This window comes from Calliphora vicina, chromosome 1 (genome assembly GCF_958450345.1).
Source record: "Calliphora vicina chromosome 1, idCalVici1.1, whole genome shotgun sequence".
NCBI classification, from domain to species: Eukaryota; Metazoa; Arthropoda; class Insecta; order Diptera; family Calliphoridae; genus Calliphora; species Calliphora vicina.
In genome coordinates, this window is record NC_088780.1 from 50,882,952 (window position 1) to 50,905,712 (window position 22,761).

The window sequence follows — 22,761 nt, forward strand, 5'->3', positions numbered from 1 at the left end:
GTCGCGGAAATGTACTAACCTAGTTTTAAAGAATTTTTTTAAACCACTAAATTCCTTTTTTAATGTTATCATGTTTAAATGAAAACAATTGTATTTCGATAACATTGTTATTTTCATTTCTTTTAGTTTTTTTTTTCATTTCCTTTTTAAAGATTTTTTTCCAGTTTTAAATACATAACTTTGATGTTTAGCAGCCTTTAATGTTTCATCCTATCATCCATACATCCCCCTTTTGTATATTACGTCACAAACGAACACAATTGTTACGTTTTTTCTTTTTTGTTTTTGATTATTATGCCAATTATGTTTTGTTGCGCTATTTGTTGTTGTTTTTGTTTGTTTCACAAAATGTTTATGAAAAAAAGTACTAGATCTAAAGAACACCATTAATTGTAGTTGTTTACATTTTGTTTTCTTTGAAGTAAACTGTTTAACGACAAAACAAAAACAATATTATAAAGAGGAACAAAAACACACACGCACATTTAACCTTCGCTTTACCAAAGGTTTTTTATGTACGTGGTTTACCAATACCCACCCGGGTGATACTGCCCTTCTATCCATATATCCGACGAACAAAATTTTAAAAAATCGAAAAAACCTTATAAAAAGTTTAATATGTTTTTATTAAATAATATAGAACTCTAAAATTTGTTCATTGAGTCTAAATTTTATTTAAATCGAAACAAAATGAAAAAAATTATTAAGCTAACAAAAACCGAGTGGTCACCCGGGTGGGTATTGGTAAAGCGAAGGTTAAACAAGTACGAAAATTTTTTTGTTGCTTTTAAACAAGAATTGGAGTATATTTATAGGGGCAGAGAGTGAGTAGTTGACTTTGTCTGCCAAAAAAAACAGCTGTTTTAATGTTTATTATTTTTGTTTTAATAAAAAAAACAATTTGTATAAACCTCCAAATTAAAATTCAAGTTAAAATTTACATCTTCCATTGAATGTGTTAAGTATAAACTAATTTTTGATAAAGATTGCAAATAAAATTGAACTTAAACCCTTTATATTCTGATCCACTTTCAATACTTCCAAATAAATGGAAGAAACTACAAGATTTAATGAGTGCGATACACCCATTATACTACACATTTTTCCATGATAATTTGAACCAGTAAAAATCTCTAGAAAGGCTTAATTGAACATAAAACCATTATTTTACTATATTAATTGTTTGTTATTTAGAATAAATAATACAAATAAAACATCCTAGAATTGTTTGTAATATCAAATTATATCCAATTTTAAATATACATTCATACTTCTAACAATGCAAAACCCTCTATGCATTAGTTTTATTAATGAAATTTTGTTTTCTAAAATAGAAATTCCCTCGTTATATATTTGTTTATAAACATTTCAAATACAAAAACCTGACCTTCTTACTAATCATTTGATAAAATAAATAAAATCTATACTGTAATAAAAACAAACTAAATCAGACACAAACTTTTTTTAAAAATAGAACAAAAAGAAACGTGAATTTAAAAAAAAAATAAACTTATTTATATAATATAAATAGATTAATGACTTTTAAAATGAAATGATAATAATTTCTGCATTGAAAATTATTTTATAAACATATAGATATTAAAAAAAACACATTTTTTTATTACTGTTTATGAATAATAAAATAAAACAATAAAGCAATAAAGAATTTCATTCAGTTTTTCTAAAAAAAAAAAACATTAAATTAAATAAAATCAAGAGAAAAAAATATACTACATACTAATATCTTAATTTGTTTGAATATAGTTGTGGGCACTTGGATGAAAAATATAAAAATAATAATATTATGAATGAATAAATGAGCAATAAATAATGATTCAGCAGCAATTTGTAGAGTAGATTAGTTGTATTAAAAACAAAATAAAAACTGTGCCACGCGACAATAACAAACAATAAAAAAAGAAAGAATTTTATTTTGATTGTAGAAAATCTAAAATATCCCATACCCCATGAAGCAAACAAAAACAAGTAACAAGTACCAGTACTAAACTAAAATTTTAGTATCTGTGGATAAATGTAGAAGGGATAGAGGAAAGGTCTGGTCTGTTGGTTGTTATGTTGATTTAGTCTGGTATTCGTTTTTAAAACTAAAGCATTAAATTAATGAAAGCAATGTCTACCGTTAAAAAAGTTAATGTTTGAAATAATGTCTATAGAAACAGGAGTATAAGAATTACTTTTTTATTTTTTTTACTTATTAAAGAGTTAATATAGAAGTGGCCACTTAAAATCGGTACGCACTGTAGTAATCATAACAACGCCCACTGTTATCAAAATGGAAAAAGATTTCCATGTGTTTTTAACAACAAATCTACCGTTATTCTACAATGAATTGCTAGTCATTATGTTTAATTTTTTTTAAGCTAAAGATAAAATCGTGCACAAATATCAAGAAAATCCCACTTTGTCGGGTAAAAAGATAGCGAAAATCTGATTTTCGGCAGATATCAGGTCAAAAATTTTATGTCTCGGCAGATGGAGGTTGTGTGGCCTTTAAATATGAATACCTAGAATTGAATTTGGCACGCAATCCGCAGCTGCGCTTTGAAGAGTCAAGCTCTTCTGAATTATATATAAAAAATTACAGTTTGGAAAAGCGATTCCTGTCATTTATAAGACATCACACATCTGATAAAAAGATTGCTTTAATTTCATCTATAAAACGTTAACATATATTGTTTCATTTAAAAGTTATGCTCGCTTTAATCCGTACCGATTTTATGTGGCCACTTCATGAAATGTATTTTCCTCTAGTGCAACGATGCAATGTTGACATATCGCCACTAAATGTGATTGAAATGTGTAAATTTGTTGAGATGCAGCAATATATTTAAAGGAAATATTGCTAAAATTCATCAAATTTTCTTAAAAAAAACATATTTGGCCCAATGGGCTTGGTTAATAAATTGTATTAATTATCAAAAAAAAATATATTTATGAAAAAAATTCTATAGAACACAAAGTGTTCTATAGAGTTATACTGAATGTTTCTATAGACAAAAGCCAGTTACAAATTTGTGTATAATTTTTCTATAAAAAACTGTTATACACAAACTGTTATACACAAATGTTTCTATAGTTATCAAAATCAAATTAGCCACAGTACTATTAAACATGAAATAGTCTGTTATCGTATTAACTTTTTCAACAGTGGTCTCGTGAAATCAGAAGTTATTGTCGGAATCGGTTTTAAAAACGACAAAAAGGTACATTTCACTTATGAAATGCAATGTAATTCTTTGTTTAATCGATAAATAACTTAATTCTAGATCTAATATAAAACCGAGAACTTTCGATTTCACGAGACCAATGTACTTTTTCTATCGGTTTCAAAACCGATTCCGGCCACGATTGCATTCCATGACAACCACGACTAGTATCGAAAATTTAAAAAAACCGAATCGAATATTTTGATTGACATGAAATTACAACAAATCTGGCAATATTTTTCCAACTTAGAACCCTAAGTATAACTTATAGATTACCCTTATTTGGAGTGGACAAAATTGTTTGAGTGCCTTTTTTATCCGTACATTGCAAGATGAAAGGATTTCAAGGCCTTTTCAAAGAAATTTTCATTCTGTCCTCTTACTAAACATTTATTTATACACATATTTCATATATACATACAAGTATAAGTAAATGTGTTGTTTTGTTTTATTATTTTCATTTTTACCACTTTTGCTTGACAAACGGTCTTTTGACGGTCTGTTTATATCAGCTGTTTGTTTTCTTATTTATTTTTATTGTTTTGAATGAATTTTTTAGTGTGTCTAGTGTTTGCGATTAACCAATTTACATTTATGTACATGTGTATATTTAAATTATTATTATTATGTGTGTGCACATTTAGTATGTAGGTATGTTTGTATGTAAGTTTGTACAATGTCTCTAGTTGTTGTTATTATTATAGACGTCAAACAATGAGAGTATCGCAAAATAACATTAAGTATGAATGAGTGTATGATGAAGAGGTAAGTTTGGGTGTTTGTTTATATTCCTACATACAGAATCATCATACACTTGCATACAAACATGTACATATGTACTACAACCAATTTGTTGTGTTTTTTTTGGTTTGTTTTGAAATCATTCAATATATTGTTGTTGCTTTTTTATATCATTCTATACTTGTACATGTTTGTACATTTATATGTATTTAGGTTTATTAACCTTTCTTAATGGTTTAACGGTATAATTGTGACGTCACATTATAAATAAATATTGTGATAGGGTAGGAACATAAAACACTTTGATTTTTTTTTTGTTTTGCTTCTCTTTGTTGTTATTAATGTTGTTGCTGTTTTAATCATGGTGGCGTTATAAATTTTGATTTTTGCATTCATTAAGATTTTCTTAAGGCATTTTTTTCTAGTTTAATAAAAACTTATGAAATTAAAATTTGTTTCCTACACATTGAAATAATTTTTATTACATTTATCGTTAGTTTAGTGTGCAAACATGACAAGTCCACTTTTTATGATATTATTTAGATTTTTCTCGCTGTTATTTTATTTTATCAAAATTATTTAAATATAAAAGCATTAAAATTGTTTTAATTTTTGTATTTGGATAAAATTTCAAATAAAAATACCTATGTTATAAGAAAAAAAAACAAAATAAGTAGTAGAATATGTCCTAAGTACCAAAAAAAGGACTTATAAGTCATACCAAATGAGAAAACAGTTTTTGTGTCTCCTAACGATATAGTAAATATATTCAGATGGAATAATTGTTTGCATATCTTGGGAATTTATGCATTATTGTTATTTCGATATCATATTTTCAAATCAATCAACGTATTAAATATAAATATTTAAAAAGAAAAAAAAAAAACTTACCGGTGGTGGTGTTCTATACTGTTGTGAAGGTCCCAATTGTGGACTATAAGGTCTGGGTGGTGGTGCCCAACCACTCTGTTGACCACCGTACGGCGACTGATGTGGTGGCGGTCCACCATGTTGGGGTGGTCCTGGTGGACCAGGCGGTCCACTTTGCGATGGTCCGCCTGGAGGCTGGGGACCTCCGGAACCCGGCTGTGTAGGTGCCTGTGATTGTTGAGGTGGCGGCTGTTGTTGGGGTGGTGGCGGCGGTTGCTGGGGATCATAACTATTCGTATACCTATGCTGTGGTGGAGGTGGTGGATGCGATGATTGCAACAATGAATTTAGGGTCGGCGTGGGACCTTGTGGCGGTTGACCCGGTATATACCTTTGGGGAGGTGGCCGACTCGGCGAGCCAATGCCGGGACCGCCAACGGGCGCAGATTGTTGTGGTTTACCACCAGGCGGTGGTTGCTGCATAGGCGAGTGCCCATAACGATACGGATCCATATTGGGATCTCCATGGTGATAACGTCCATACATGGGATGATGACCACCGGGCAGTGGTGGCGGCGGACCACCCAATGGACTTTGTCCATACTCGACACCATCTTTGCCGGGATGTTCACCAGTAGGCGGCTGTGGTGGTGGTGGACCACCGGGTCCACCTGGTTGATGTGGTGGCATATGTTGCGGGTGTGGTGGCTGCTGATGCATGTGATAGTGTGACATTACTGGATCACCACCACCAACACCGGGTGGTCCATATGGATGTGTTGGCATTTGTGCCGTTGTATCATTGCCATTGTTTGGTGTTGGTGCACCAACAATCCCTCCGCCCGCTGACGTTGAAACGGGACCACCGGGAGCGTTTGCTGCTATCGCAGCATTGATATTGCCACCACCACCAACTGCGCTATTGCCCGATGTAGCTGTTGTTGTGCCACCAGCTGCTGAACCCGCACCGGATCCAGCACCACCCTGCCCTGAGGGTGATTTTATTTTCTCATTCATTACTTGTTTAACTCAATTCTTGCAATTGGTCTTCGTTTTTTAGTTGCAGCTTAAAACAATAAGAAATATTGAGAAAAACCTCCTTCTCCGCTGCAACTTTAGTTGAGTGTAATCTGAAAGTATAACAAAACGTACATTATTGATATTATTTAATAATATTATCAAGAAATATGTAAGAAATATCTATTATAATCTAGAATATCAATAATCAGGCTTATCATGTAGACAGTTTTGTACAAGATTAAAGATAAAATGCACCCTGTTTCTTTAATCTAGTACGAAACTGCCGATGGCTTAAAACAAGAAGTCTTGCCCCGATTTTCCCGAATTTTGTTATGTAAGTTATTTGGTATGTTGAATTCAACATAAGAGTATAAAAAGCACGAGATTGTCGTCATCAAGTTCGGAAATGTTGATACAATCGTTCTTTTTTGATCCTATTTAATATTCAAAAGTACTGTTGTACTATCGAGGCTAATATTGATCTCTAAAAGAATGTTCAGTAGTTTATTAAGCTCAAAATTATTTATTCGTTTTAATTATTACGGCTTCTTTTAATATTGCCATAATGAAAATAAAAGATATTTGAGTCCAGTTTATTTTCAATATTTCCATAGAATGAATATTAATAAATAATTGTATTTTAGAACTGTGATGGTGAAAGTTTTATATTATTTTGATACCGAATAAAAGAACAATTTTCAACTTTGAATCACTGTAGCTGACCATATAGATATTAATTTTGAGATCGTCTCCACAGAGCAGTAGTCTAGAATCCTATTAAAATAAATCTAATGCATGTTATAGAAAATTTAAATTTCCATAAATCTTCTTAGTTTGTAAACTAATCAAAGATTGTTTTCAATATTACAGGTTGATTATATTTTGAAATATTGTGGTCCAGAGGGAGAAGCGGAGCTAAAAGTTTGGCGGTGGTTTATTTTTTGCGTAATTTTTATTACATTTTTTTATTTGAAAGAAACAAAAAATCTTTAACTAACAACGGCAATGCAACCCTTTTAAAATGTATTAAAACATTTGACATCGAGTAAGTATTTTAGGATTTTAGCAACTTAGGAGTGAGGATAAGAACGAAGCTGCTCGACTTCGATCACAGCCGTTTCGATCAAGTCATTTTCGAAAACGTATCAAAATATTTAATTCAAATATGGTCATATAGGTAGTTCAACAAATTGTTTAAGATATCCTATTGTTTTTAATTTACTAGGTAGGTATGTACTTTTAAAAATAGATGTAACGAATTTGTAAGAGTTATCCATGAATTGAGAACAAATAAATTATAGTTATACATGTAGATACATTTTTTAATTGCCAACACCCGGAGCAAAAAAAATTAATAATGTTAATGGTAGTATGTATTCGAAATATGTAATAGAATTAGTACAATATATGATTATAAACTGGGATAGAAATTTGTAATGATACTAAAAACAACAAAGAATTAAAAAAATAAAAAAAAAACAGCAAAACCATGAACCACAAAGAATTAATGTAAAAAAAAAGTAGCAAAATAAAGCAACAACAACATTTGCAGCAGCAGCAATAAAAAATCAGCAATTGACAACGACAAAGCTAACTATGAAATAAAAGAATTTGCAAAATAGAGAATAGCAAGTTATAGAAGAGAGTAGCAAAAAATTAAGTATAGAGACAGAATGACAAAAAACAAAAAGGAAATAAAAAAATACACAGAAAACATAATTAATTATTACAATAAAAAAATAAATATCTATTGCAACGAAGAGAAATTATAACTAACTACATGTTGGACAATATTAAAACTAACCAAGCAAAGAAAAATGTATCCCAACATCTAACCAACAAAACAAATGACATACAACAAAAATATAACTAATACTTTACGTACATAACTTTTTTACTTCATCATACTTTTTTAAATAAATTGAAATGAATTGCATGCATACGATACGAAACAACGAAAGGAACGAACAAAAATTACACAAACAACATGCTTTATTCTTCTTTACAAACAAACACTCACTCACTCACTTTCTACTCTTCTCAATTCATTCCCATTATTAACGTAAAGCAACGTAATCAATGTACTTTTTATACATCTAACGAACGAGTAGGCAGACGACAAACAAATCGAAAACGACAACGAATTTGAAAACAAAATGTACATAAAGAGAAGACACACACAAAACGAGATGAAGTAAAATACACAAGAAAAACTAAAAAAAATATAATAAATACAACAAACACAATTTAACAACCAAACGACCGACCGAAAGACGGACGTATAACATCACAAAAACAAAACGTATATACGAAGAATACAGCACGAAAACGATTAATACATACAGCAGCACCAACCAACTGGCTGACTCTGTCACACATTCATTGTTTTCAAACAAACATTCAATACACAAACCGACAATTACAATTTCGTATAGTATGGCTGTGACATTCCCTCTTGTATATACATATGCATGTATTTAATTTGATGATTTCTCACTACATTAGTACGTACAACTGCTGAATTGAGCTTCTGGCATTTAATATTTGTGCAACGCGAAAAAATAACAAAAAAAATTACAAATTATTTATTCAAGATTTATTTTTTGTTTAACTTTTAACAAATTTTCATTTTATTTTTATCACAATTTATTATGAATTTTTTTTTAAGGATTTATGGCTTTTTATTTAATAATTTATTGTAAATATTAAAAGAAACAAACACAGCGCTTTTAAATGTACAATTCCCGGACTTTTTACTTTGGATTACTCAAATGAAACTCTTTTGCTGCAGCAGCAAAACCGTCAGTAGTCTGTCACTTTTTTTGTCTTCTCTCGTTTATACATTTTTCCTCATTTATTCGTTTTACTTTATGGCCACTACTTTCGTTGTTAACAAGCAAATGTAACACAGTGTTGTATGTAAAAGGTAGTAGATATGACTACAGTTTTTATAGGCCGTATATTCAACTTGGAATTGCAATTAGAAATTCAATATTCAATTTGTTTTAAAGTTGAGCACATGCTTCATAAACTGATAATTAGTGAAACTGCTATCCTGGCTAATGAAGGAAAAATATGGATGTACTCAGATATTTATAACTGGAATAAAATTATTAATAGCGGAAAGTTGAAAATGTTTTTTTTTTTTTTGATTAGAGAACTATTTTACTAAGCTGAGTTTAAAAGCCCTATTCCAAGCAGTATGGGAAGTAAACATACATATTATAAATAAAATTAATCAGTTTACAATTATCATATAAACCATATTAGTTCATTTCAATAGTCCCAATCATCAAGTCCAATTTATACAAGGTGGTGTCAGTTCTACAAAAACAACAATTGGTCTTAACAAATGTCAAAAAACAAAAATGAAATATTAAACAAATATGTAGGTATTAAAACTTAATATACTGTAGATAATTGAATAGTGAGGGCTGTACTTATTTATGTAAAAAATAAATATTTTGTTAATAAGCTTAGAATATGTAGATATTTAAATATAAAAACAAGCTTTGACATCTGTTAGAACCAAAAAGCGAAAAAAAGTAATCAGCTGATTGACTGACTCCACCTTGTATAAATTCGCCTTGGTCCCAATTTTAAAAATTATTGCATGTATTTTTGATTAAAATGTTAATGGCAAAAAATTACCCTACTGAATACAAATTATTTCTTTGATTACAAACGATTATCTATAATCAACGATTTATTAATGATATACAGCTTGCTATTCAATCATAACGATAACAATGGTATTCGCGTTCTTATTAGACTTTCAAGTTTTATTCAGAATTAGTAAAACTAGATAAAATTTTGAATTTAAATATTGTTTAATACTGGAAATTTCTGATTACACTCACAGTCAACAAAATATATTATTTTACAAGAAATAATTGTCCAACATACGTTGTATCGTAGTAAGGAAAACATATTTTTAAAGCAATAACAAATTTTACAACATACTACACCGGTTGTTAATTTGAAAAATAATATTTTAAGCTTTTTGAATCAGCCTTGTCGTGTTTTAAGCCATCGACCGTTTCGTACTAGAATAAATATTAAATACAAACTGTTTCTTTAATCTGGTACGCCATACACCAAAAGGCTGAAGAAATAACCAAATTTAAACCATTATTATTGTTTATATTTTGTCTAAATTTAAATATCCTTAAAAGTTTAAATAAATGTACAGCATTTCAAAATTGTCGACCTACGTCCTGTTTTTAATAGACATTTTTCCGTTTTTGTCACACGGAGAAAATACTAGTTTCAATTGTAATAACCGAATTTATCGCTAATCAAATAATTTGTTATGTCTGATAAATTTTAGATGCAGTGACATAAATTTGGTTATTTAAATCGCTATTCTTCTATGTCAACTGGCTTTCTGTTGCAAGTATGTGTAGAAGAATCTATGAATATAATCCAATCATTCGATTGGCAACTAAATTATAAAAAAAATATTCACGGAAAATTTTCCCAAATTACGACTACGACCTACGAATAATTGATTTTAGTCCAAACTTAAAGAACGTTCTTGCTCTCATTACTGTTTGTTGTTGATGCTGTTGTAGCAGAAGTGGTGACTGAGTTGAGTTGGGAGAGTGAACTCGGGTGATTCCAGTGCCTAGAAGCGGCTTGAAAATATATATAATTGCTTTAGACAGTTAGTCCTTCTAACGTAGGGCGAAAGATAGTAAATCCTTTGAGACCATGGAAAAGGTCCATTGTATCATTTCATACTCTATAAAAAACAAGTAGATGTCACATAGGAACAATGTGATATCGTCGAAAATACATCCGTATATAACGCGGAAGGTGATTTTAGCAAGGAATATTTACTGGGGTGACAACAAACCAAAACATGAGTTGCACACCGTTGACTAGGATCATTAAAAATGTTTGCTGATGTGAAACCACTCGACATAGTTAACTCAGGTTTTTTTTATTACTTGATATTAGTGCTTGATAGTAATTATACAATAACAGGATGTTGTGCTACTTCTAAGGAACTTTAGGCAGTAAGTTCGTTGCTTTCTCTAGTTTTGGTGGTTCTACCTCAAGTAAGACTTTTATATGGAATGCTGCGAAGGTGTATATATTCACCCTTATTCTACTTGGCGTCGTCGACATCGTCGTCAATATTGAGTCAAAAAATGGTATGTTTCTCCGAAATCGATAACAATTGGTAACTTTTGACAGAATTTTATACTTCTATAAGTCGGGTTAAAGTACAAAACGCTGTCAAAAGTTACCAATTGTTATCGATATCGGCGTAACATCTACCAATTTTTGACTCAATATTGACGACGATGTCGACGACGCCAAGTAGAATAAGGGTGATTAATTTCTGTTGTTCCTATAAAGAGCATATGACCGTGAATACAAGTTTGATACACCAAGCCCTTCCCAAACATTTGTAACATCTTTGTAGACTTGCGTTAATAACAAACTAATTTGGAATCTAAAAAATATTTTACGTCCAACTTAAATTGTTTTAAATGTATTATTGTGCATCATAAATAATTAGTAATTCTCAAAATAAAGATTTCACACTTTCAATATTCTGCATCAACATGTTAAGCGAATTACGAGCTATTGCAAAAACAACAACAACAAATAAACCCGACTAACAGAAAATGATTCGTTTGCATCATCAGCAAATAGTAGAAATACGTTCTATATTAAAATAAAAACTATAATAAGAAAAAAAACTTGGGAATACTTACACATTTAGATCATCACTGTAAATTGTGATTAAAAAAACTCGACATCAGTTCCGAATGAATACATACATTCGTTGCTCAGCAAATGATTTATAAAAGAGACGACGACCACATGCAATATTTTTACAAATGTACACACACACAAAATTTCAATGGAAAGGTTAATTTGATTTAAATTTATTTAACTTTTATTTGTTTTATATCTATATTTGAAATAATTTCTTGCTATTTTCTTTCACTTGTCGTTTTTTTCTTTCTTCACTTTTTTAATTCGTTGTTGGTTTTTGTGGTATTTTTTGTTTTGTTTTCTTTTCAATTTGTTTTTCTTTTTTGTTTTTTTCTTTACTTTTTTTGCACACTACCCACGTTTGTTAGTATAGATGTCTTCTTCTTGTTGACATATAACTTTCTTATAGCATAGAAAGGGATAGCTATAGTATGATAAGAGAACTGTAAAATAGAGAGCACAAAGAGTAGAAAATTAAAAGTAGTATTGTTGTTTTTGTTTTTCACTGTAATCTATTACAAATTTTAATGCCGATTTCACGTTACTGTTGTTGTTGTTGAAAATGAACAGAAAAGACAACAGAAAAAACTTGTTTCGCGGCCGCTTAATATTTTTTTTTACAATTTAATATCTTTTTCAATGCACAATTGGAGTAATAGATATATTTTAAAATTTCATAGATTTTTACACCTTATTAATAGGAAATTTTATTAGCTTAGTATAACGATTATTCGTTTAATTTTATGTTTTATTTATGAAAACATTTGGTGTGGCAACGTATAGTTGAAGCTTCTTCTATATGATGTTTTCCAGAAGAACTGAGATTTGTGCCGATGTATCTAAAAAACTAACGACGACAAAATTGTGGCACCAATACTGTTGGTTTGGCTGGCTGGCTGCCTGGTTGATTGGTTGGCTGCCTGGTTGGTTGGAGGTGGCGATGACGTTCAAAAGGAGGCAAGGAATGACGACGAGTGTTTTACAGACAAATAATATACACAAATTTATGGATACATGCAATTATTCAATACGTTTTTTTCTTTTTCTAGCTAAAAATTTGCCTGTAATCTTGCAATTTCGATCATTAAATGATCATATATCGTCGCACAGACCACAAGCACTCAACATTTTTTGTTTAATCTTTTGAAATTTTTACAATGTTTTCTTCATACATATCTTGTGCTTGATTCGTCGTCAAAATATTTTCAATGCACAAACATACACAATTTTCAGAACATACTTTTTCGTATAGTTACACAATTTTTACAAAAATTTCCACGACTTTTAACAGATTTTTTCTTTTTATATATATTAATAAAATTTACACGAACCGTTTGCGGATTTAGTTTTAAGCTTTAGCACCAGCAAACTCTTCATCTACTCTACTACCACAACTGGCTACGCTTCGCTTTCGGGACACGAATAAAAAAATTTTTGCTTGTATGCAGAGTCTGCGAATGAAGAAAAATTTTTTCTTTGCCTTTTTCAAAGCAAGTTTTACGTCAAAATTACACAATTTTTTGGGGGAATTCAGTTTCAACTTTTTGCTTTAGACTTTAACTTGATTTTTAACACTTTTTTTGCACTTAATATATGGTATTTTATTGAAAATTTTTAATTAATTTTGCACAACGACATGACTCCATTTTTTGTCGAAGCTTAAGTCCGGCCATTTTTTGTGATTTTTGGAATCATGGCCGGTCACGAACTGCAGCCAACTTCACTACTATTGCCACTTGTATACATAAAGAAATTTAACATAAATATGGCCACACTAGGCATATATTTAAAAAAATCTATATTTTATTTGAATTTGGACTATATTCCAATGAAATTTGTAATGATCAACAAATTAATTGTCTATTTAATTTGTAGGACTGCTAGAAATAATTTAATTTTCCTATATTTTGTAAAATGAAATAATATTAAATGCAACTCTGTTTTCTTGGGTAGCCATACTTTGGGCGTTTTAAAGAACTACCATATTGCTCCAATTACTAACAATTTGCAACTAGTTAATATTTTTAAAGCCATTTACTAATTTATGTTAAAGCAAAGGCTCTGAAATATTGTTAAATTATATTTATTTAGAGTCATTTGCTTATTTTGTAAATAAATATTGTTTTTTATTCATTTACATTTCTTTGATGAACATCTGGTAACGTTCTTGTTTATTTTTGTTTTTCAAAACAATTACTCATTATTCTACGCTCTCATTCTTATTCTCTCAGTTAATTTTAACAATAGAAGAAAGAAAAAAGCAGGGAAATATTCAGAAATTATAAGAAAATATTCCAAAGTTTAGATTTATATCCAGTAAAATACCATGTATCAGGAATATTTAAATCAATTGCAAGTTTCCATAAATCCTTTATCGACAGAAGAACTAAAAGATCTACTTAATAATGATGAAAAACTTGATGAGAGGATTGACGCAGTTTTACAAATTTTAAAGGCTCAAAAGGACAGTCTTTTCACAGAAAACCGTTCCAAAGCTGAGCGTAACATTGAAAAGGAACCACAGATAATTGAATTGAAAGGAAAAGTAGCCGAGCTCAACGAGGAGGGTAAACAATGTTGTGAGGCTGTACAGGAAAAGTTGTCCCTCATTAAGGAGAAGTCTGGTGGTGTAAGTCAGGAAACGGCCTTAGCTTTGCTACAGACAGCAGCTGCAGAAAGCGAAGAGAACTCCGAGGCTATAATTAAAAAATTCACAGACAACGATATAAATGTTGAGAATTTTCTGGAAGAATTTTTGCCAGCCCGCAAGATAATGCATTTACGCAAACTAAAGGCTGAGAAAATGCAAGAACTTATGCGACGCCAAGCACATAGTGGCCCAAATCCAGCACCACGCAACATGGCTGGACCAGCCTATAGCAATATACCCTCAAGTGGTTTTTATCCCGCACCACGTCCACCTTATGGCGGCGGCGGTGTTCCATATCCTATGGGACCCATGATGCCAATGCCACCACCACGCCCCTATTAACTAACTGCCAGCTCTTGTGTCATTTATTGTTGACCTCATAAGCGTACAAATCATTAGAAGTTTTGTTTGCAATTTGTAATCAAAATGCCCAATTCGGAACAGGTAGAAAAGAGGAGGAGGATGTGAATGATAATGTGATGATGGCAAATCTCTTTATTTTTTAAATTTCTATGGAAATTCAGTTAATCTACATATATATAACAATACTATGCTGGTGAAAAAGCACCACTTACAGGACAACTATATATAGATCTTTTTATCTTTGGTTTCTTTTTTAATCTCCTATAAAAGTTATTTAAAAAATGATTTATTTACAACACACTTATATGTATATTAAAGTTAATCGTTTGTTATCAAATTAAGTATTTTAAAATAATAAAAATAACGTAGAGTTAAAAAAAAGTATAAATAATATGGTGTAATTATTTTTCTTTAAGTAGAATTGATGATTCTTTCCCCCATTTTCTTAATCTCTGATTATCGTTTTTCGAAACGATATACTTCCAATTAATATAATTTTTGTATGAGAACTATCAGAATATCGTCACGATGAAAAATAACCAGAGATTGAGAAAATGTGGGTTAGACAATTTGGTTGCACCATACATATTATAAATAGTATATGTTTATCATTCGCTTTATATATATGCCACATTATTCATTAGCAACCATATAAGGTATATTAATGAATATTCTTATATATCTTTGTTGATATCTTTTTTTTCTTAATTCTTATTGCATTTTTATAGCTTTTCGTTCTTTTAAGCTACACTTTCTTTCGTCTACAAATTTAATCTGTACTCAGGCCTACCAGCATTTATTCAATCTGAAAATTTCGAAGAGTTGGCATTAGATTATGGTGACACTTGATATAAAAGTACAACTCCATATAACCATATGAAGCCGTGACGCATCGATTCCGACAAGAGATTTAATATTTTCTTGTAATTCCAAGTGCTATATATTAAGGTAAGGTTTCCAGGCAGCCGCGAAGTGAAGAAAACAAAAGCAGCTCACGTGGGTCCAAAGCTATAGGTCCCCTTGTGTTACCTGAAAGTATAACGTCAGAAAAAGAGGGACAGATATAAGTGAAAAAGAACGAAGGGGAAGATTGAATAAAGTTAAAAGAAAGATGTCCGAAGAGGGAGAGGAGATAAAAATTGCGAACCGAAGAGGTTATTAGGTCACTCTAAATTGGTCTTTTTAACCAATTTCTGCTCCTTATAAAGGCATTAATGCCCTCTAGCCTCATATTCGAGAGCTCTGAAAGACTATTTAGGGAACGATGTCCCAGAAACCTTAAGCGTAGATATTATCCTCATATGGAAAAATTATTCAATATTGAAGTTCGTTAGTTATTGTAGATATCCTATTTATAGTGTTGCAATTTGTTGCATTCTAAATCATTCTAAAGCAATTTACATTAAGTTTGAATACTCTAATAGACAATTATAGTTCTTTAAATACCTATGGCCAGGGCCATCAGCTATATTAGAAATTACAATATTAAATTTTAATACTTAAATTGGATATAAAATTGTATTACATGAGTATTATCTTTGGTTGGTTTCTTAAGAAGATTAATATCATTATTTAGTAAGTATTTAGATTGAAAATTTCTTAATTTAGGACAAGCTGACAAAATATGTTCCACTGAAATTGTAGATCCACAGCATTGACTGTTAGGTGCTGGTGTGCGGAAATTGTGTGACCCATAGGTAACGGGAGAATATTTTTATTTTTGCTGGGTATTGCGCTTTCTCTAAGTCTGGTTTTTTTTAGGAATAATATGGATAATAGTAATTTTTCATTTCATCTTTTCTTCAAAGTCGAATTTCGTTCGTTCTAACATAATTCATCTCTATATATTGGAGCTAAGCTAGCATATTTCGAATGTCCTGGAATCCAAATGTGTTTATTTTTTTTAATAATTTGTAACTAGTAAGTTACAGAACGCCATTTATTATTTGTTGGGTTTTGTATAGCCGATATAACCGATAGACCGTCTAAAAATATTAGCGTATTTTTCTTAAATTTGCTAGTAATGTATTTAGCTTGCAAGATTCCAACTACTTCAGCAGTGAAAGGAGTTTTTATAGAAAGTATGTTACCATTATTATCAACTACAGCATATTTCAGTACTACATTTGTCCTTCGATGCATCCGTTTGGTTTGCGTGTACGATGACAACTGGTAAACAAATTTTTTGAAATCTTTGAGCTTTTTTGAGGATATTACTTTGGATAAATCACTATTTATTAAAGAGTTGTTGTACGATAATAACTTTTGTAGAAGTCGGTTTTTTATACCCTTTACCTTCGTGAGAAGGTATGTATATATATGTATATAAGTTTGTCATTCCGTTTGTAATTTCCACAATATAATTTTCCGACCCTATAAAGTATATATATTCTGGATCATTATAGATAGCGAAGTCGATTAAGCCATGTTCGTACGTCTGTCTGTTGAAATCAATTTTCTGAAGACCCCAGATATCTTCGGGATCCAAATCTTCAATAATTCTGTCAGACATGCTTTCGTGAAGTTTCCTATTTAAAATCAGTAAATAATTCTGTCAGACATGCTTTCGAGAAGTTTCCCATTTAAAATCAGTAAATAATTCTGTCAGGCATGCTTTCGAGAAGTTTCCTATTTAAAATCAGTAAAATCGGTCAACAAATGGATGAGATGAGGAAAAAAACCAGGACAACCTCGATTTTTACCTATTTTTTACCTATATCTGGATTACTAAGGCAATAATATATAGACAATATGGATATCTAATGATAGATATTTCAAAGACATTTGCAACGACGTATATAAGACCATAGTAAGTTGGACCTACAATGGGTCAAAATCGGAAAAAATATTTTTTAAACCGAATTTTTTTTCACCAAAAAAAATTGTATTGGTATTGTATAAAAATCGTGATAGCCCGTAATCAATTTCACTTATAAGTGACTTCTGGTTGCAAGATATCTAATGAGGTTAGTTATAGTCGTAATTGATTTTTGTGATTGGAATCAGTAAATCGCATTCTTCAAAATATTAATGATTTCCATAAAAAGCTCTTGAAACCATTTTGTTATTTATTTTTAACTAGCTGACCCGGTGCGCTTTGCCACCCAATTAGAAGAAAGAAATAGTACTATTAAGTCTCACTTTGTGAATCTAATTGTAAATGTCTAATTTCATATTTCTGGGCCAATTATTATAGAAAATGCTAAAGAAAGTTACCACTAAAGTCACCTTTTTTGAATTCAAATTCATTCAGAATCATGTGTGCCTAATTTTAAATTTTTAGGTTTATTATTATAAAATGTTCAAAAAGTACCATTACAATAAAGAAATAGTACCATTGATTATCACTTTTGAATTCGCATTCACTAAACCATTCTTGAATTAAAAAATAATTAAATTCTCTATCAAAATTTTATTTTAGAATGAAGAAAAATTTCTTTCAACAAATTTTATATAAAAATATTAAGAACACTAGATTGGAATAATAAAGACAAAATTTATAAAGTTATTGAATTAACAAGTTAACAACCATAACCCGTCAAGTTTGAATTTTAAATTTGTATAGCATTTCCTATATTATCAACTAATTTTGTTTCTATAACACTTAATATTTAATAAATTATCACAAAACCGAAACCGCGGTTTTGAAATTCTTCGGATTTTGGAAACTCTAGGTCCATTATTATCGGTTTTCCATTTTTTAAAACCGAAACCGCGGTTTTGAAAATTAAAAAAGTTTTATTAGAATATATAAAAAGTACCAAAAAGCCCCCACTTGTGGTTTCCCACTCTCTCGGGTCCATATAAGCTTAATTTCATATTTTTAGGTTAACTGGTGAAGAAATTACAAAAAGTACCATTCGAATAAAGAAAAAGTACCAAAAAGTCTCCCCTAGAATTCTCACTCACTTAGAACCATATACCATTAATGTCATATTTTTATGTCCATTGTTACAGAAAATTCAAAAAGTACCATTAAAATATAGAAAAGGTACCAAAAAGCACTCACTCGTGTCCATATAAGCTTTAATTCATGTTTCTAGGTACATTGGTGAATAAATTACAAAAAGTACCAGAAAATCTCCCCCTAGATTTTAAACTCACCTAGGACCATATATCGAAGGCTTAATATAGAAAGGTAGTATCTCGTTTTTTTTCAAAATCGGGGTTTTTACATATTCTGGTACACAAAACTCAAATAGACCTCCCTTAAAAAATTCAGTTTCCTATGTTGACGAATAACAGATTTACGGTAATTATAAAAAAGCCCTAACTCATTTAAAAAATCGTTTGAAAGAAAAACCCCTAACTCATTTAAAGTTGAATGCATATTTTTTGGTTTATAATAAAGAAACCAACTTTTCTATAAATATTTTTTGATATATTACAAATTTTTAGTTGTTTTCACTTTCTGATATTATTGAGTTTTTTCCTTCTCCTGTAAAGTAACTAAACGTTGAGATATGACCTTTCTATATTAAGCCATCGATATGCTTAATTTCATGTTTCTAAGTCCATTTTTATAGAAAATTCAAAAAGTACCATTAGAAGAATAAATAAGTACCTATAGTTCAGTTCTCACATTTTGGTACCTAAATATTATCCCCTATTCCTAACTTCACTCAGATTCATATCAGCTAACTTTAATGTCGATAAGTGAAATAATTTAAAATATTAAAAAAGTACCATTAGGAGAAAAGTACCAATTTCCCTTTTCCTCATTGAACACCCCTCAATATACACCTATATAGCCCAATATACACCTTGGCACTCGAGTTCCAAATAATACCCTGTTACTTAATTATCCAGGAAAAAATGATCAAAATTGGCTTAATAATTGTTGGTACCTTTTTTATCCCCATTGCGGTGGTAAAATTTTATTCAAATAAATTTCTGTAACGTGGTGGGAGTTGTCAAATTATAGAAAAACATATTTTATGAAAATGTACCAAAATAAACACAATTTTTATCCCTTAAGGCTTCGAATTTCCAAAAAGTATCAAACTTATATTTTTATTTTTTGATAATGAATACGATTTAAATTTTGTTTCTATGTTTATTGGTTTAAAAGATACATAGGGTTCCAAAAAAGTACCAAAATACAGTTTTTACCCGTTTTCTCCACTAAAAGTTTCGAATTTCGAAAAAGTACGAAACAATTGTCAGCTTATTTTTTAAATGGAGTAACATGCAATTTTAAGTTTTTTGTATCTTTATTAGATTTGAATTAGGATTAAAATTTCCCCGGGAGTTTTTTCCCTTTTCTTATTTTTCCTATTCAAATTAAATGGGAAAAAGCTCCAGGGGAACAAACACCAGCGGAATTTTTTATTCATAATTGGGCTGACAAGGTTACCGAATTTACTCCCTAAACATTCGAATTTCCAAAAATTCCTTCTTAGTGGATCGTTTTGGGGAGGGAGGAACCCACATTTAAAGATTCATTCATTTATATCCATGGAATTATGCCCACCATTCATACAACTACAAATAAATTATTCGAAATAAATTAAAGCATTAATTTATATTAAATTTTATTCAAATGTTAAGAGTGTTTCCTAGATTCGTAGTTAATACTAGTAGTAAATGTAAAAGAAAAATATGTATTCGCGTTTTATGTTTTCATAGATAAGAGAGATTTCAAGAGATACCGCTTACAGATATAAATCCTATTTGTTTTTCTTTCCACCACCTTTACGGGGATGTATAGCTTCTGGAGCAATGGCGGTCTTATGATAACAATCGTTGGAAATGCGATCCACAAAATATAAGGCCAAAATTGAAAATAAAATGCTATAAAGTGAAAACACTATTAAAAACAGTTCTTCATATGGTCAAAATGTTCCAAAACTTACCATGTTGTGGCACAGACCCGGTGCACCACACCGGCTGCCAACACAGACATTATCAAACATATTAGAATTTCGGGTATAAACTTGGAGGCAAAATCATCACCAAACACTAACATTTCCACATTGGACAAAGATGTTAAACTAAAGAGGAAAAGCCAAGAGCTGACGAAACCACCAAATATTGTGGTCAATTGGGTGGATGTAAACCATTCGGCATAAAAGCGTAGGGTGCCATAAATGACTAAACTTAAAATGCAAGATATAATCGCACTGCCGAGATGGGCTTTTGGGTGCACTGGCTCTAAAAATACACACAAATCAAATAATTGTAGTCTTTTTATAGTATTTATAAATATAATTTTATATTTACTTTCAATCATTTTCTTTTAAGAATTTTTATGTTTCTTTTATCTTCTATTGGTTGTCTTTCCGGAATACTTCTTCAAGTTTTATGATTTTGACTTTCGGAATGTAGGCGTCTTCTTGGATTTATTCTTTATTCCGGGAGGTGCTTCAGTTTTTTCTCTATGTTTTTTGCATTTTTACTTGTTCATCGTAGTTTTTTTACGAAACAATGTATTTTTTGTATGTCAAAACAAAAAAAATATAATTCTGCTGTGTGTTTGTTTTTCGCAAAAACAAACTCTGCGACAGAAAACCTCTTCAAACAGTCACCTCACACGAACACATGTAAACCTTACCTGACTGACAGTTTGACTTTTCCCTGCTTAACCATGACTGACAAACACGCCATGTAAATTAGATGGCGTGTTTGAAGGGTCTGACTGACAAACATGATTTCTCTGCTCTGCCGTTCCAGTCGTGGAAAGTGAGAAAAACAAATACAAAATACGACTCTGTGTTTAGACACAGTGTTACCACCTTGTTATTATTAGTCCGGCATCACCAATGTGAATTCATATTAATTCATTAATTATATAAATTAAATAAAATAAATAGGTATAATATAAAATAATTATAATAATATAAATAGGTGTAGGCAAAGTAAATTTTCACAATTTCCTTTATCAACTTTCCGAAGCTCACACATAATTTACATGATTTATATATCTATATATCCGATATAGTCCAACGTAGATTGCTATATTAAATCGGCTCAGAAATGGTTGAGGTATAAAGAACAACTACGATTACCTCGATTTTATTTCTTTTTGGTATTATTATATGTATCACAATTAGGGTTTTTAATTTCCCGACCTTTTTTGATTATCGGGAAATTTTTTCTACATTCCCGGGTACCCGGCTATTCCCGAAATATATAATGATACTGTAAATTAGGAATATTATAGCCAAATGTCGTATAAAAACTTAATATTATATCAGAGCTTCGAATTAAATAATACAATTTGAGCTAAATTCTTAATCCGTAATTAAAAAATGTCAGCCTTTCATTCCATAAATCCATTCCTAATATTATTTTTTGATTATTCAAAAGCCTTTGTTTAAACTAAATTAATTTTAAAGTTAATTAATAATAGAATTTATTCAAACTTTGAATGAATCAAGTTTTGTTAATTCAAATTGAGTTAACATTTTTTTCTTGATTCAGTTTTGTTTTTATCATTTACAAAATTAATTGAAAAAAATTGCCTCTTAAGCCTTTTTGTAAATATTTGAATTGAAGAAAAATTTAATCATTTAATATATTTTTAAGCTATTTTGTCATGGATTTGAAGAAATTTAAATGATTCAATAAGAAATAAATTCTATAAATAATGAATTCACTTTTTAAATTTTCATACGAAAAACCCCAAATAAATAATAATAAGCGGTCTATTATTGCAGAGATATAAACAAAAAACTGTAAAAAAAAACATTTCACGGTTATTTGGTGAAAAAAATTGAGTTCTAACTTGTTTTCTTTGTATTTTCATCAGTTTTTAATTCCCGGGATTCCCGAGTAAAAGTCCCGTGAATCGGGTAGTGAAAAATTGGCAAAACTCCCGTGAAATTTGTACCGGGAATTCCCGGGATAAAAACCCTAATCACAATGGATCCTTTGGGTCTACGAGAAGATGTGTAATTCTTATAGTAGACACCCCTTCAAAATATCTATTTATAAATAATAGGGTATTCATTCGATTAATGATCGTTCGATTAATCCAATAATTTCTTACGAATAATTATTCGAATAATTTAAAAATTACCATTTTCTAATAACGAATAATTCGAACAATTTTAAATAATCGAATAAAACGAATAAATTTACATATACATATATTTAAATTTATTAAATTGATTAACCCTGGATGGTTACTGTTCGTCGAATCGACGAAGCTCATTT

The 22,761-nt window shown here is 30.2% G+C and overlaps 3 protein-coding genes across 11 annotated transcripts in view; 1 reads left to right on the plus strand and 2 right to left on the minus strand.

The window, feature by feature from the left end:
* The window catches only part of osa (trithorax group protein osa), a 163,879-nt gene extending 150,579 nt beyond the window's left edge, over positions 1–13,300 (minus strand). For 6 of the 9 annotated variants that reach the window (XM_065512589.1, XM_065512573.1, XM_065512605.1 and 3 more), the window contains exons 1-3: positions 12,923–13,299; positions 11,588–12,034; positions 4,860–5,968 (exon numbers count right to left, since the gene is read on the minus strand). In XM_065512589.1, coding sequence (XP_065368661.1) covers positions 4,860–5,855 — 996 coding nt within the window. In that variant the 5' untranslated portion in view covers positions 5,856–5,968; positions 11,588–12,034; positions 12,923–13,299. Of the gene's footprint in view, positions 1–4,859; positions 5,969–11,587; positions 12,035–12,813 lie in introns of all 9 variants that reach the window. The other 3 variants (XM_065512556.1, XM_065512547.1, XM_065512565.1) reach the window with 3 other exon arrangements.
* A 527-nt stretch (positions 13,301–13,827) lies between these two features.
* Vps37B (vacuolar protein sorting 37B) lies at positions 13,828–14,995 on the plus strand. Its single transcript, XM_065512630.1, has one exon. It carries the CDS (start codon positions 13,918–13,920, stop codon positions 14,581–14,583), a length of 666 nt encoding a protein of 221 aa, XP_065368702.1. The 5' UTR covers positions 13,828–13,917; the 3' UTR covers positions 14,584–14,995.
* A 5,118-nt stretch (positions 14,996–20,113) lies between these two features.
* LOC135949043 (protein KRTCAP2 homolog) lies at positions 20,114–20,988 on the minus strand. Its single transcript, XM_065498500.1, has 3 exons — positions 20,827–20,988; positions 20,460–20,757; positions 20,114–20,397 (listed from the first exon to the last, which is right to left on the minus strand). Exons 1-3 carry the CDS (start codon positions 20,834–20,836, stop codon positions 20,274–20,276), a joined length of 432 nt encoding a protein of 143 aa, XP_065354572.1. The 5' UTR covers positions 20,837–20,988; the 3' UTR covers positions 20,114–20,273.
* Between the last annotated feature and the right edge of the window lie 1,773 nt (positions 20,989–22,761).

What these genes read in the sequence shown, in the direction of transcription:
- Vps37B (XM_065512630.1), top strand. Translation starts at nt 13,918, where the DNA reads ATGTATCAGGAATATTTAAATCAATTGCAAGTTTCCATAAATCCTTTA.
- LOC135949043 (XM_065498500.1), bottom strand. An exon ending in CGGGTCTGTGCCACAACATG is followed by an intron (nt 20,398 to 20,459) that starts GTAAGTTTTGGA and finishes TTCACTTTATAG; the next exon opens with CATTTTATTTTCAATTTTGG.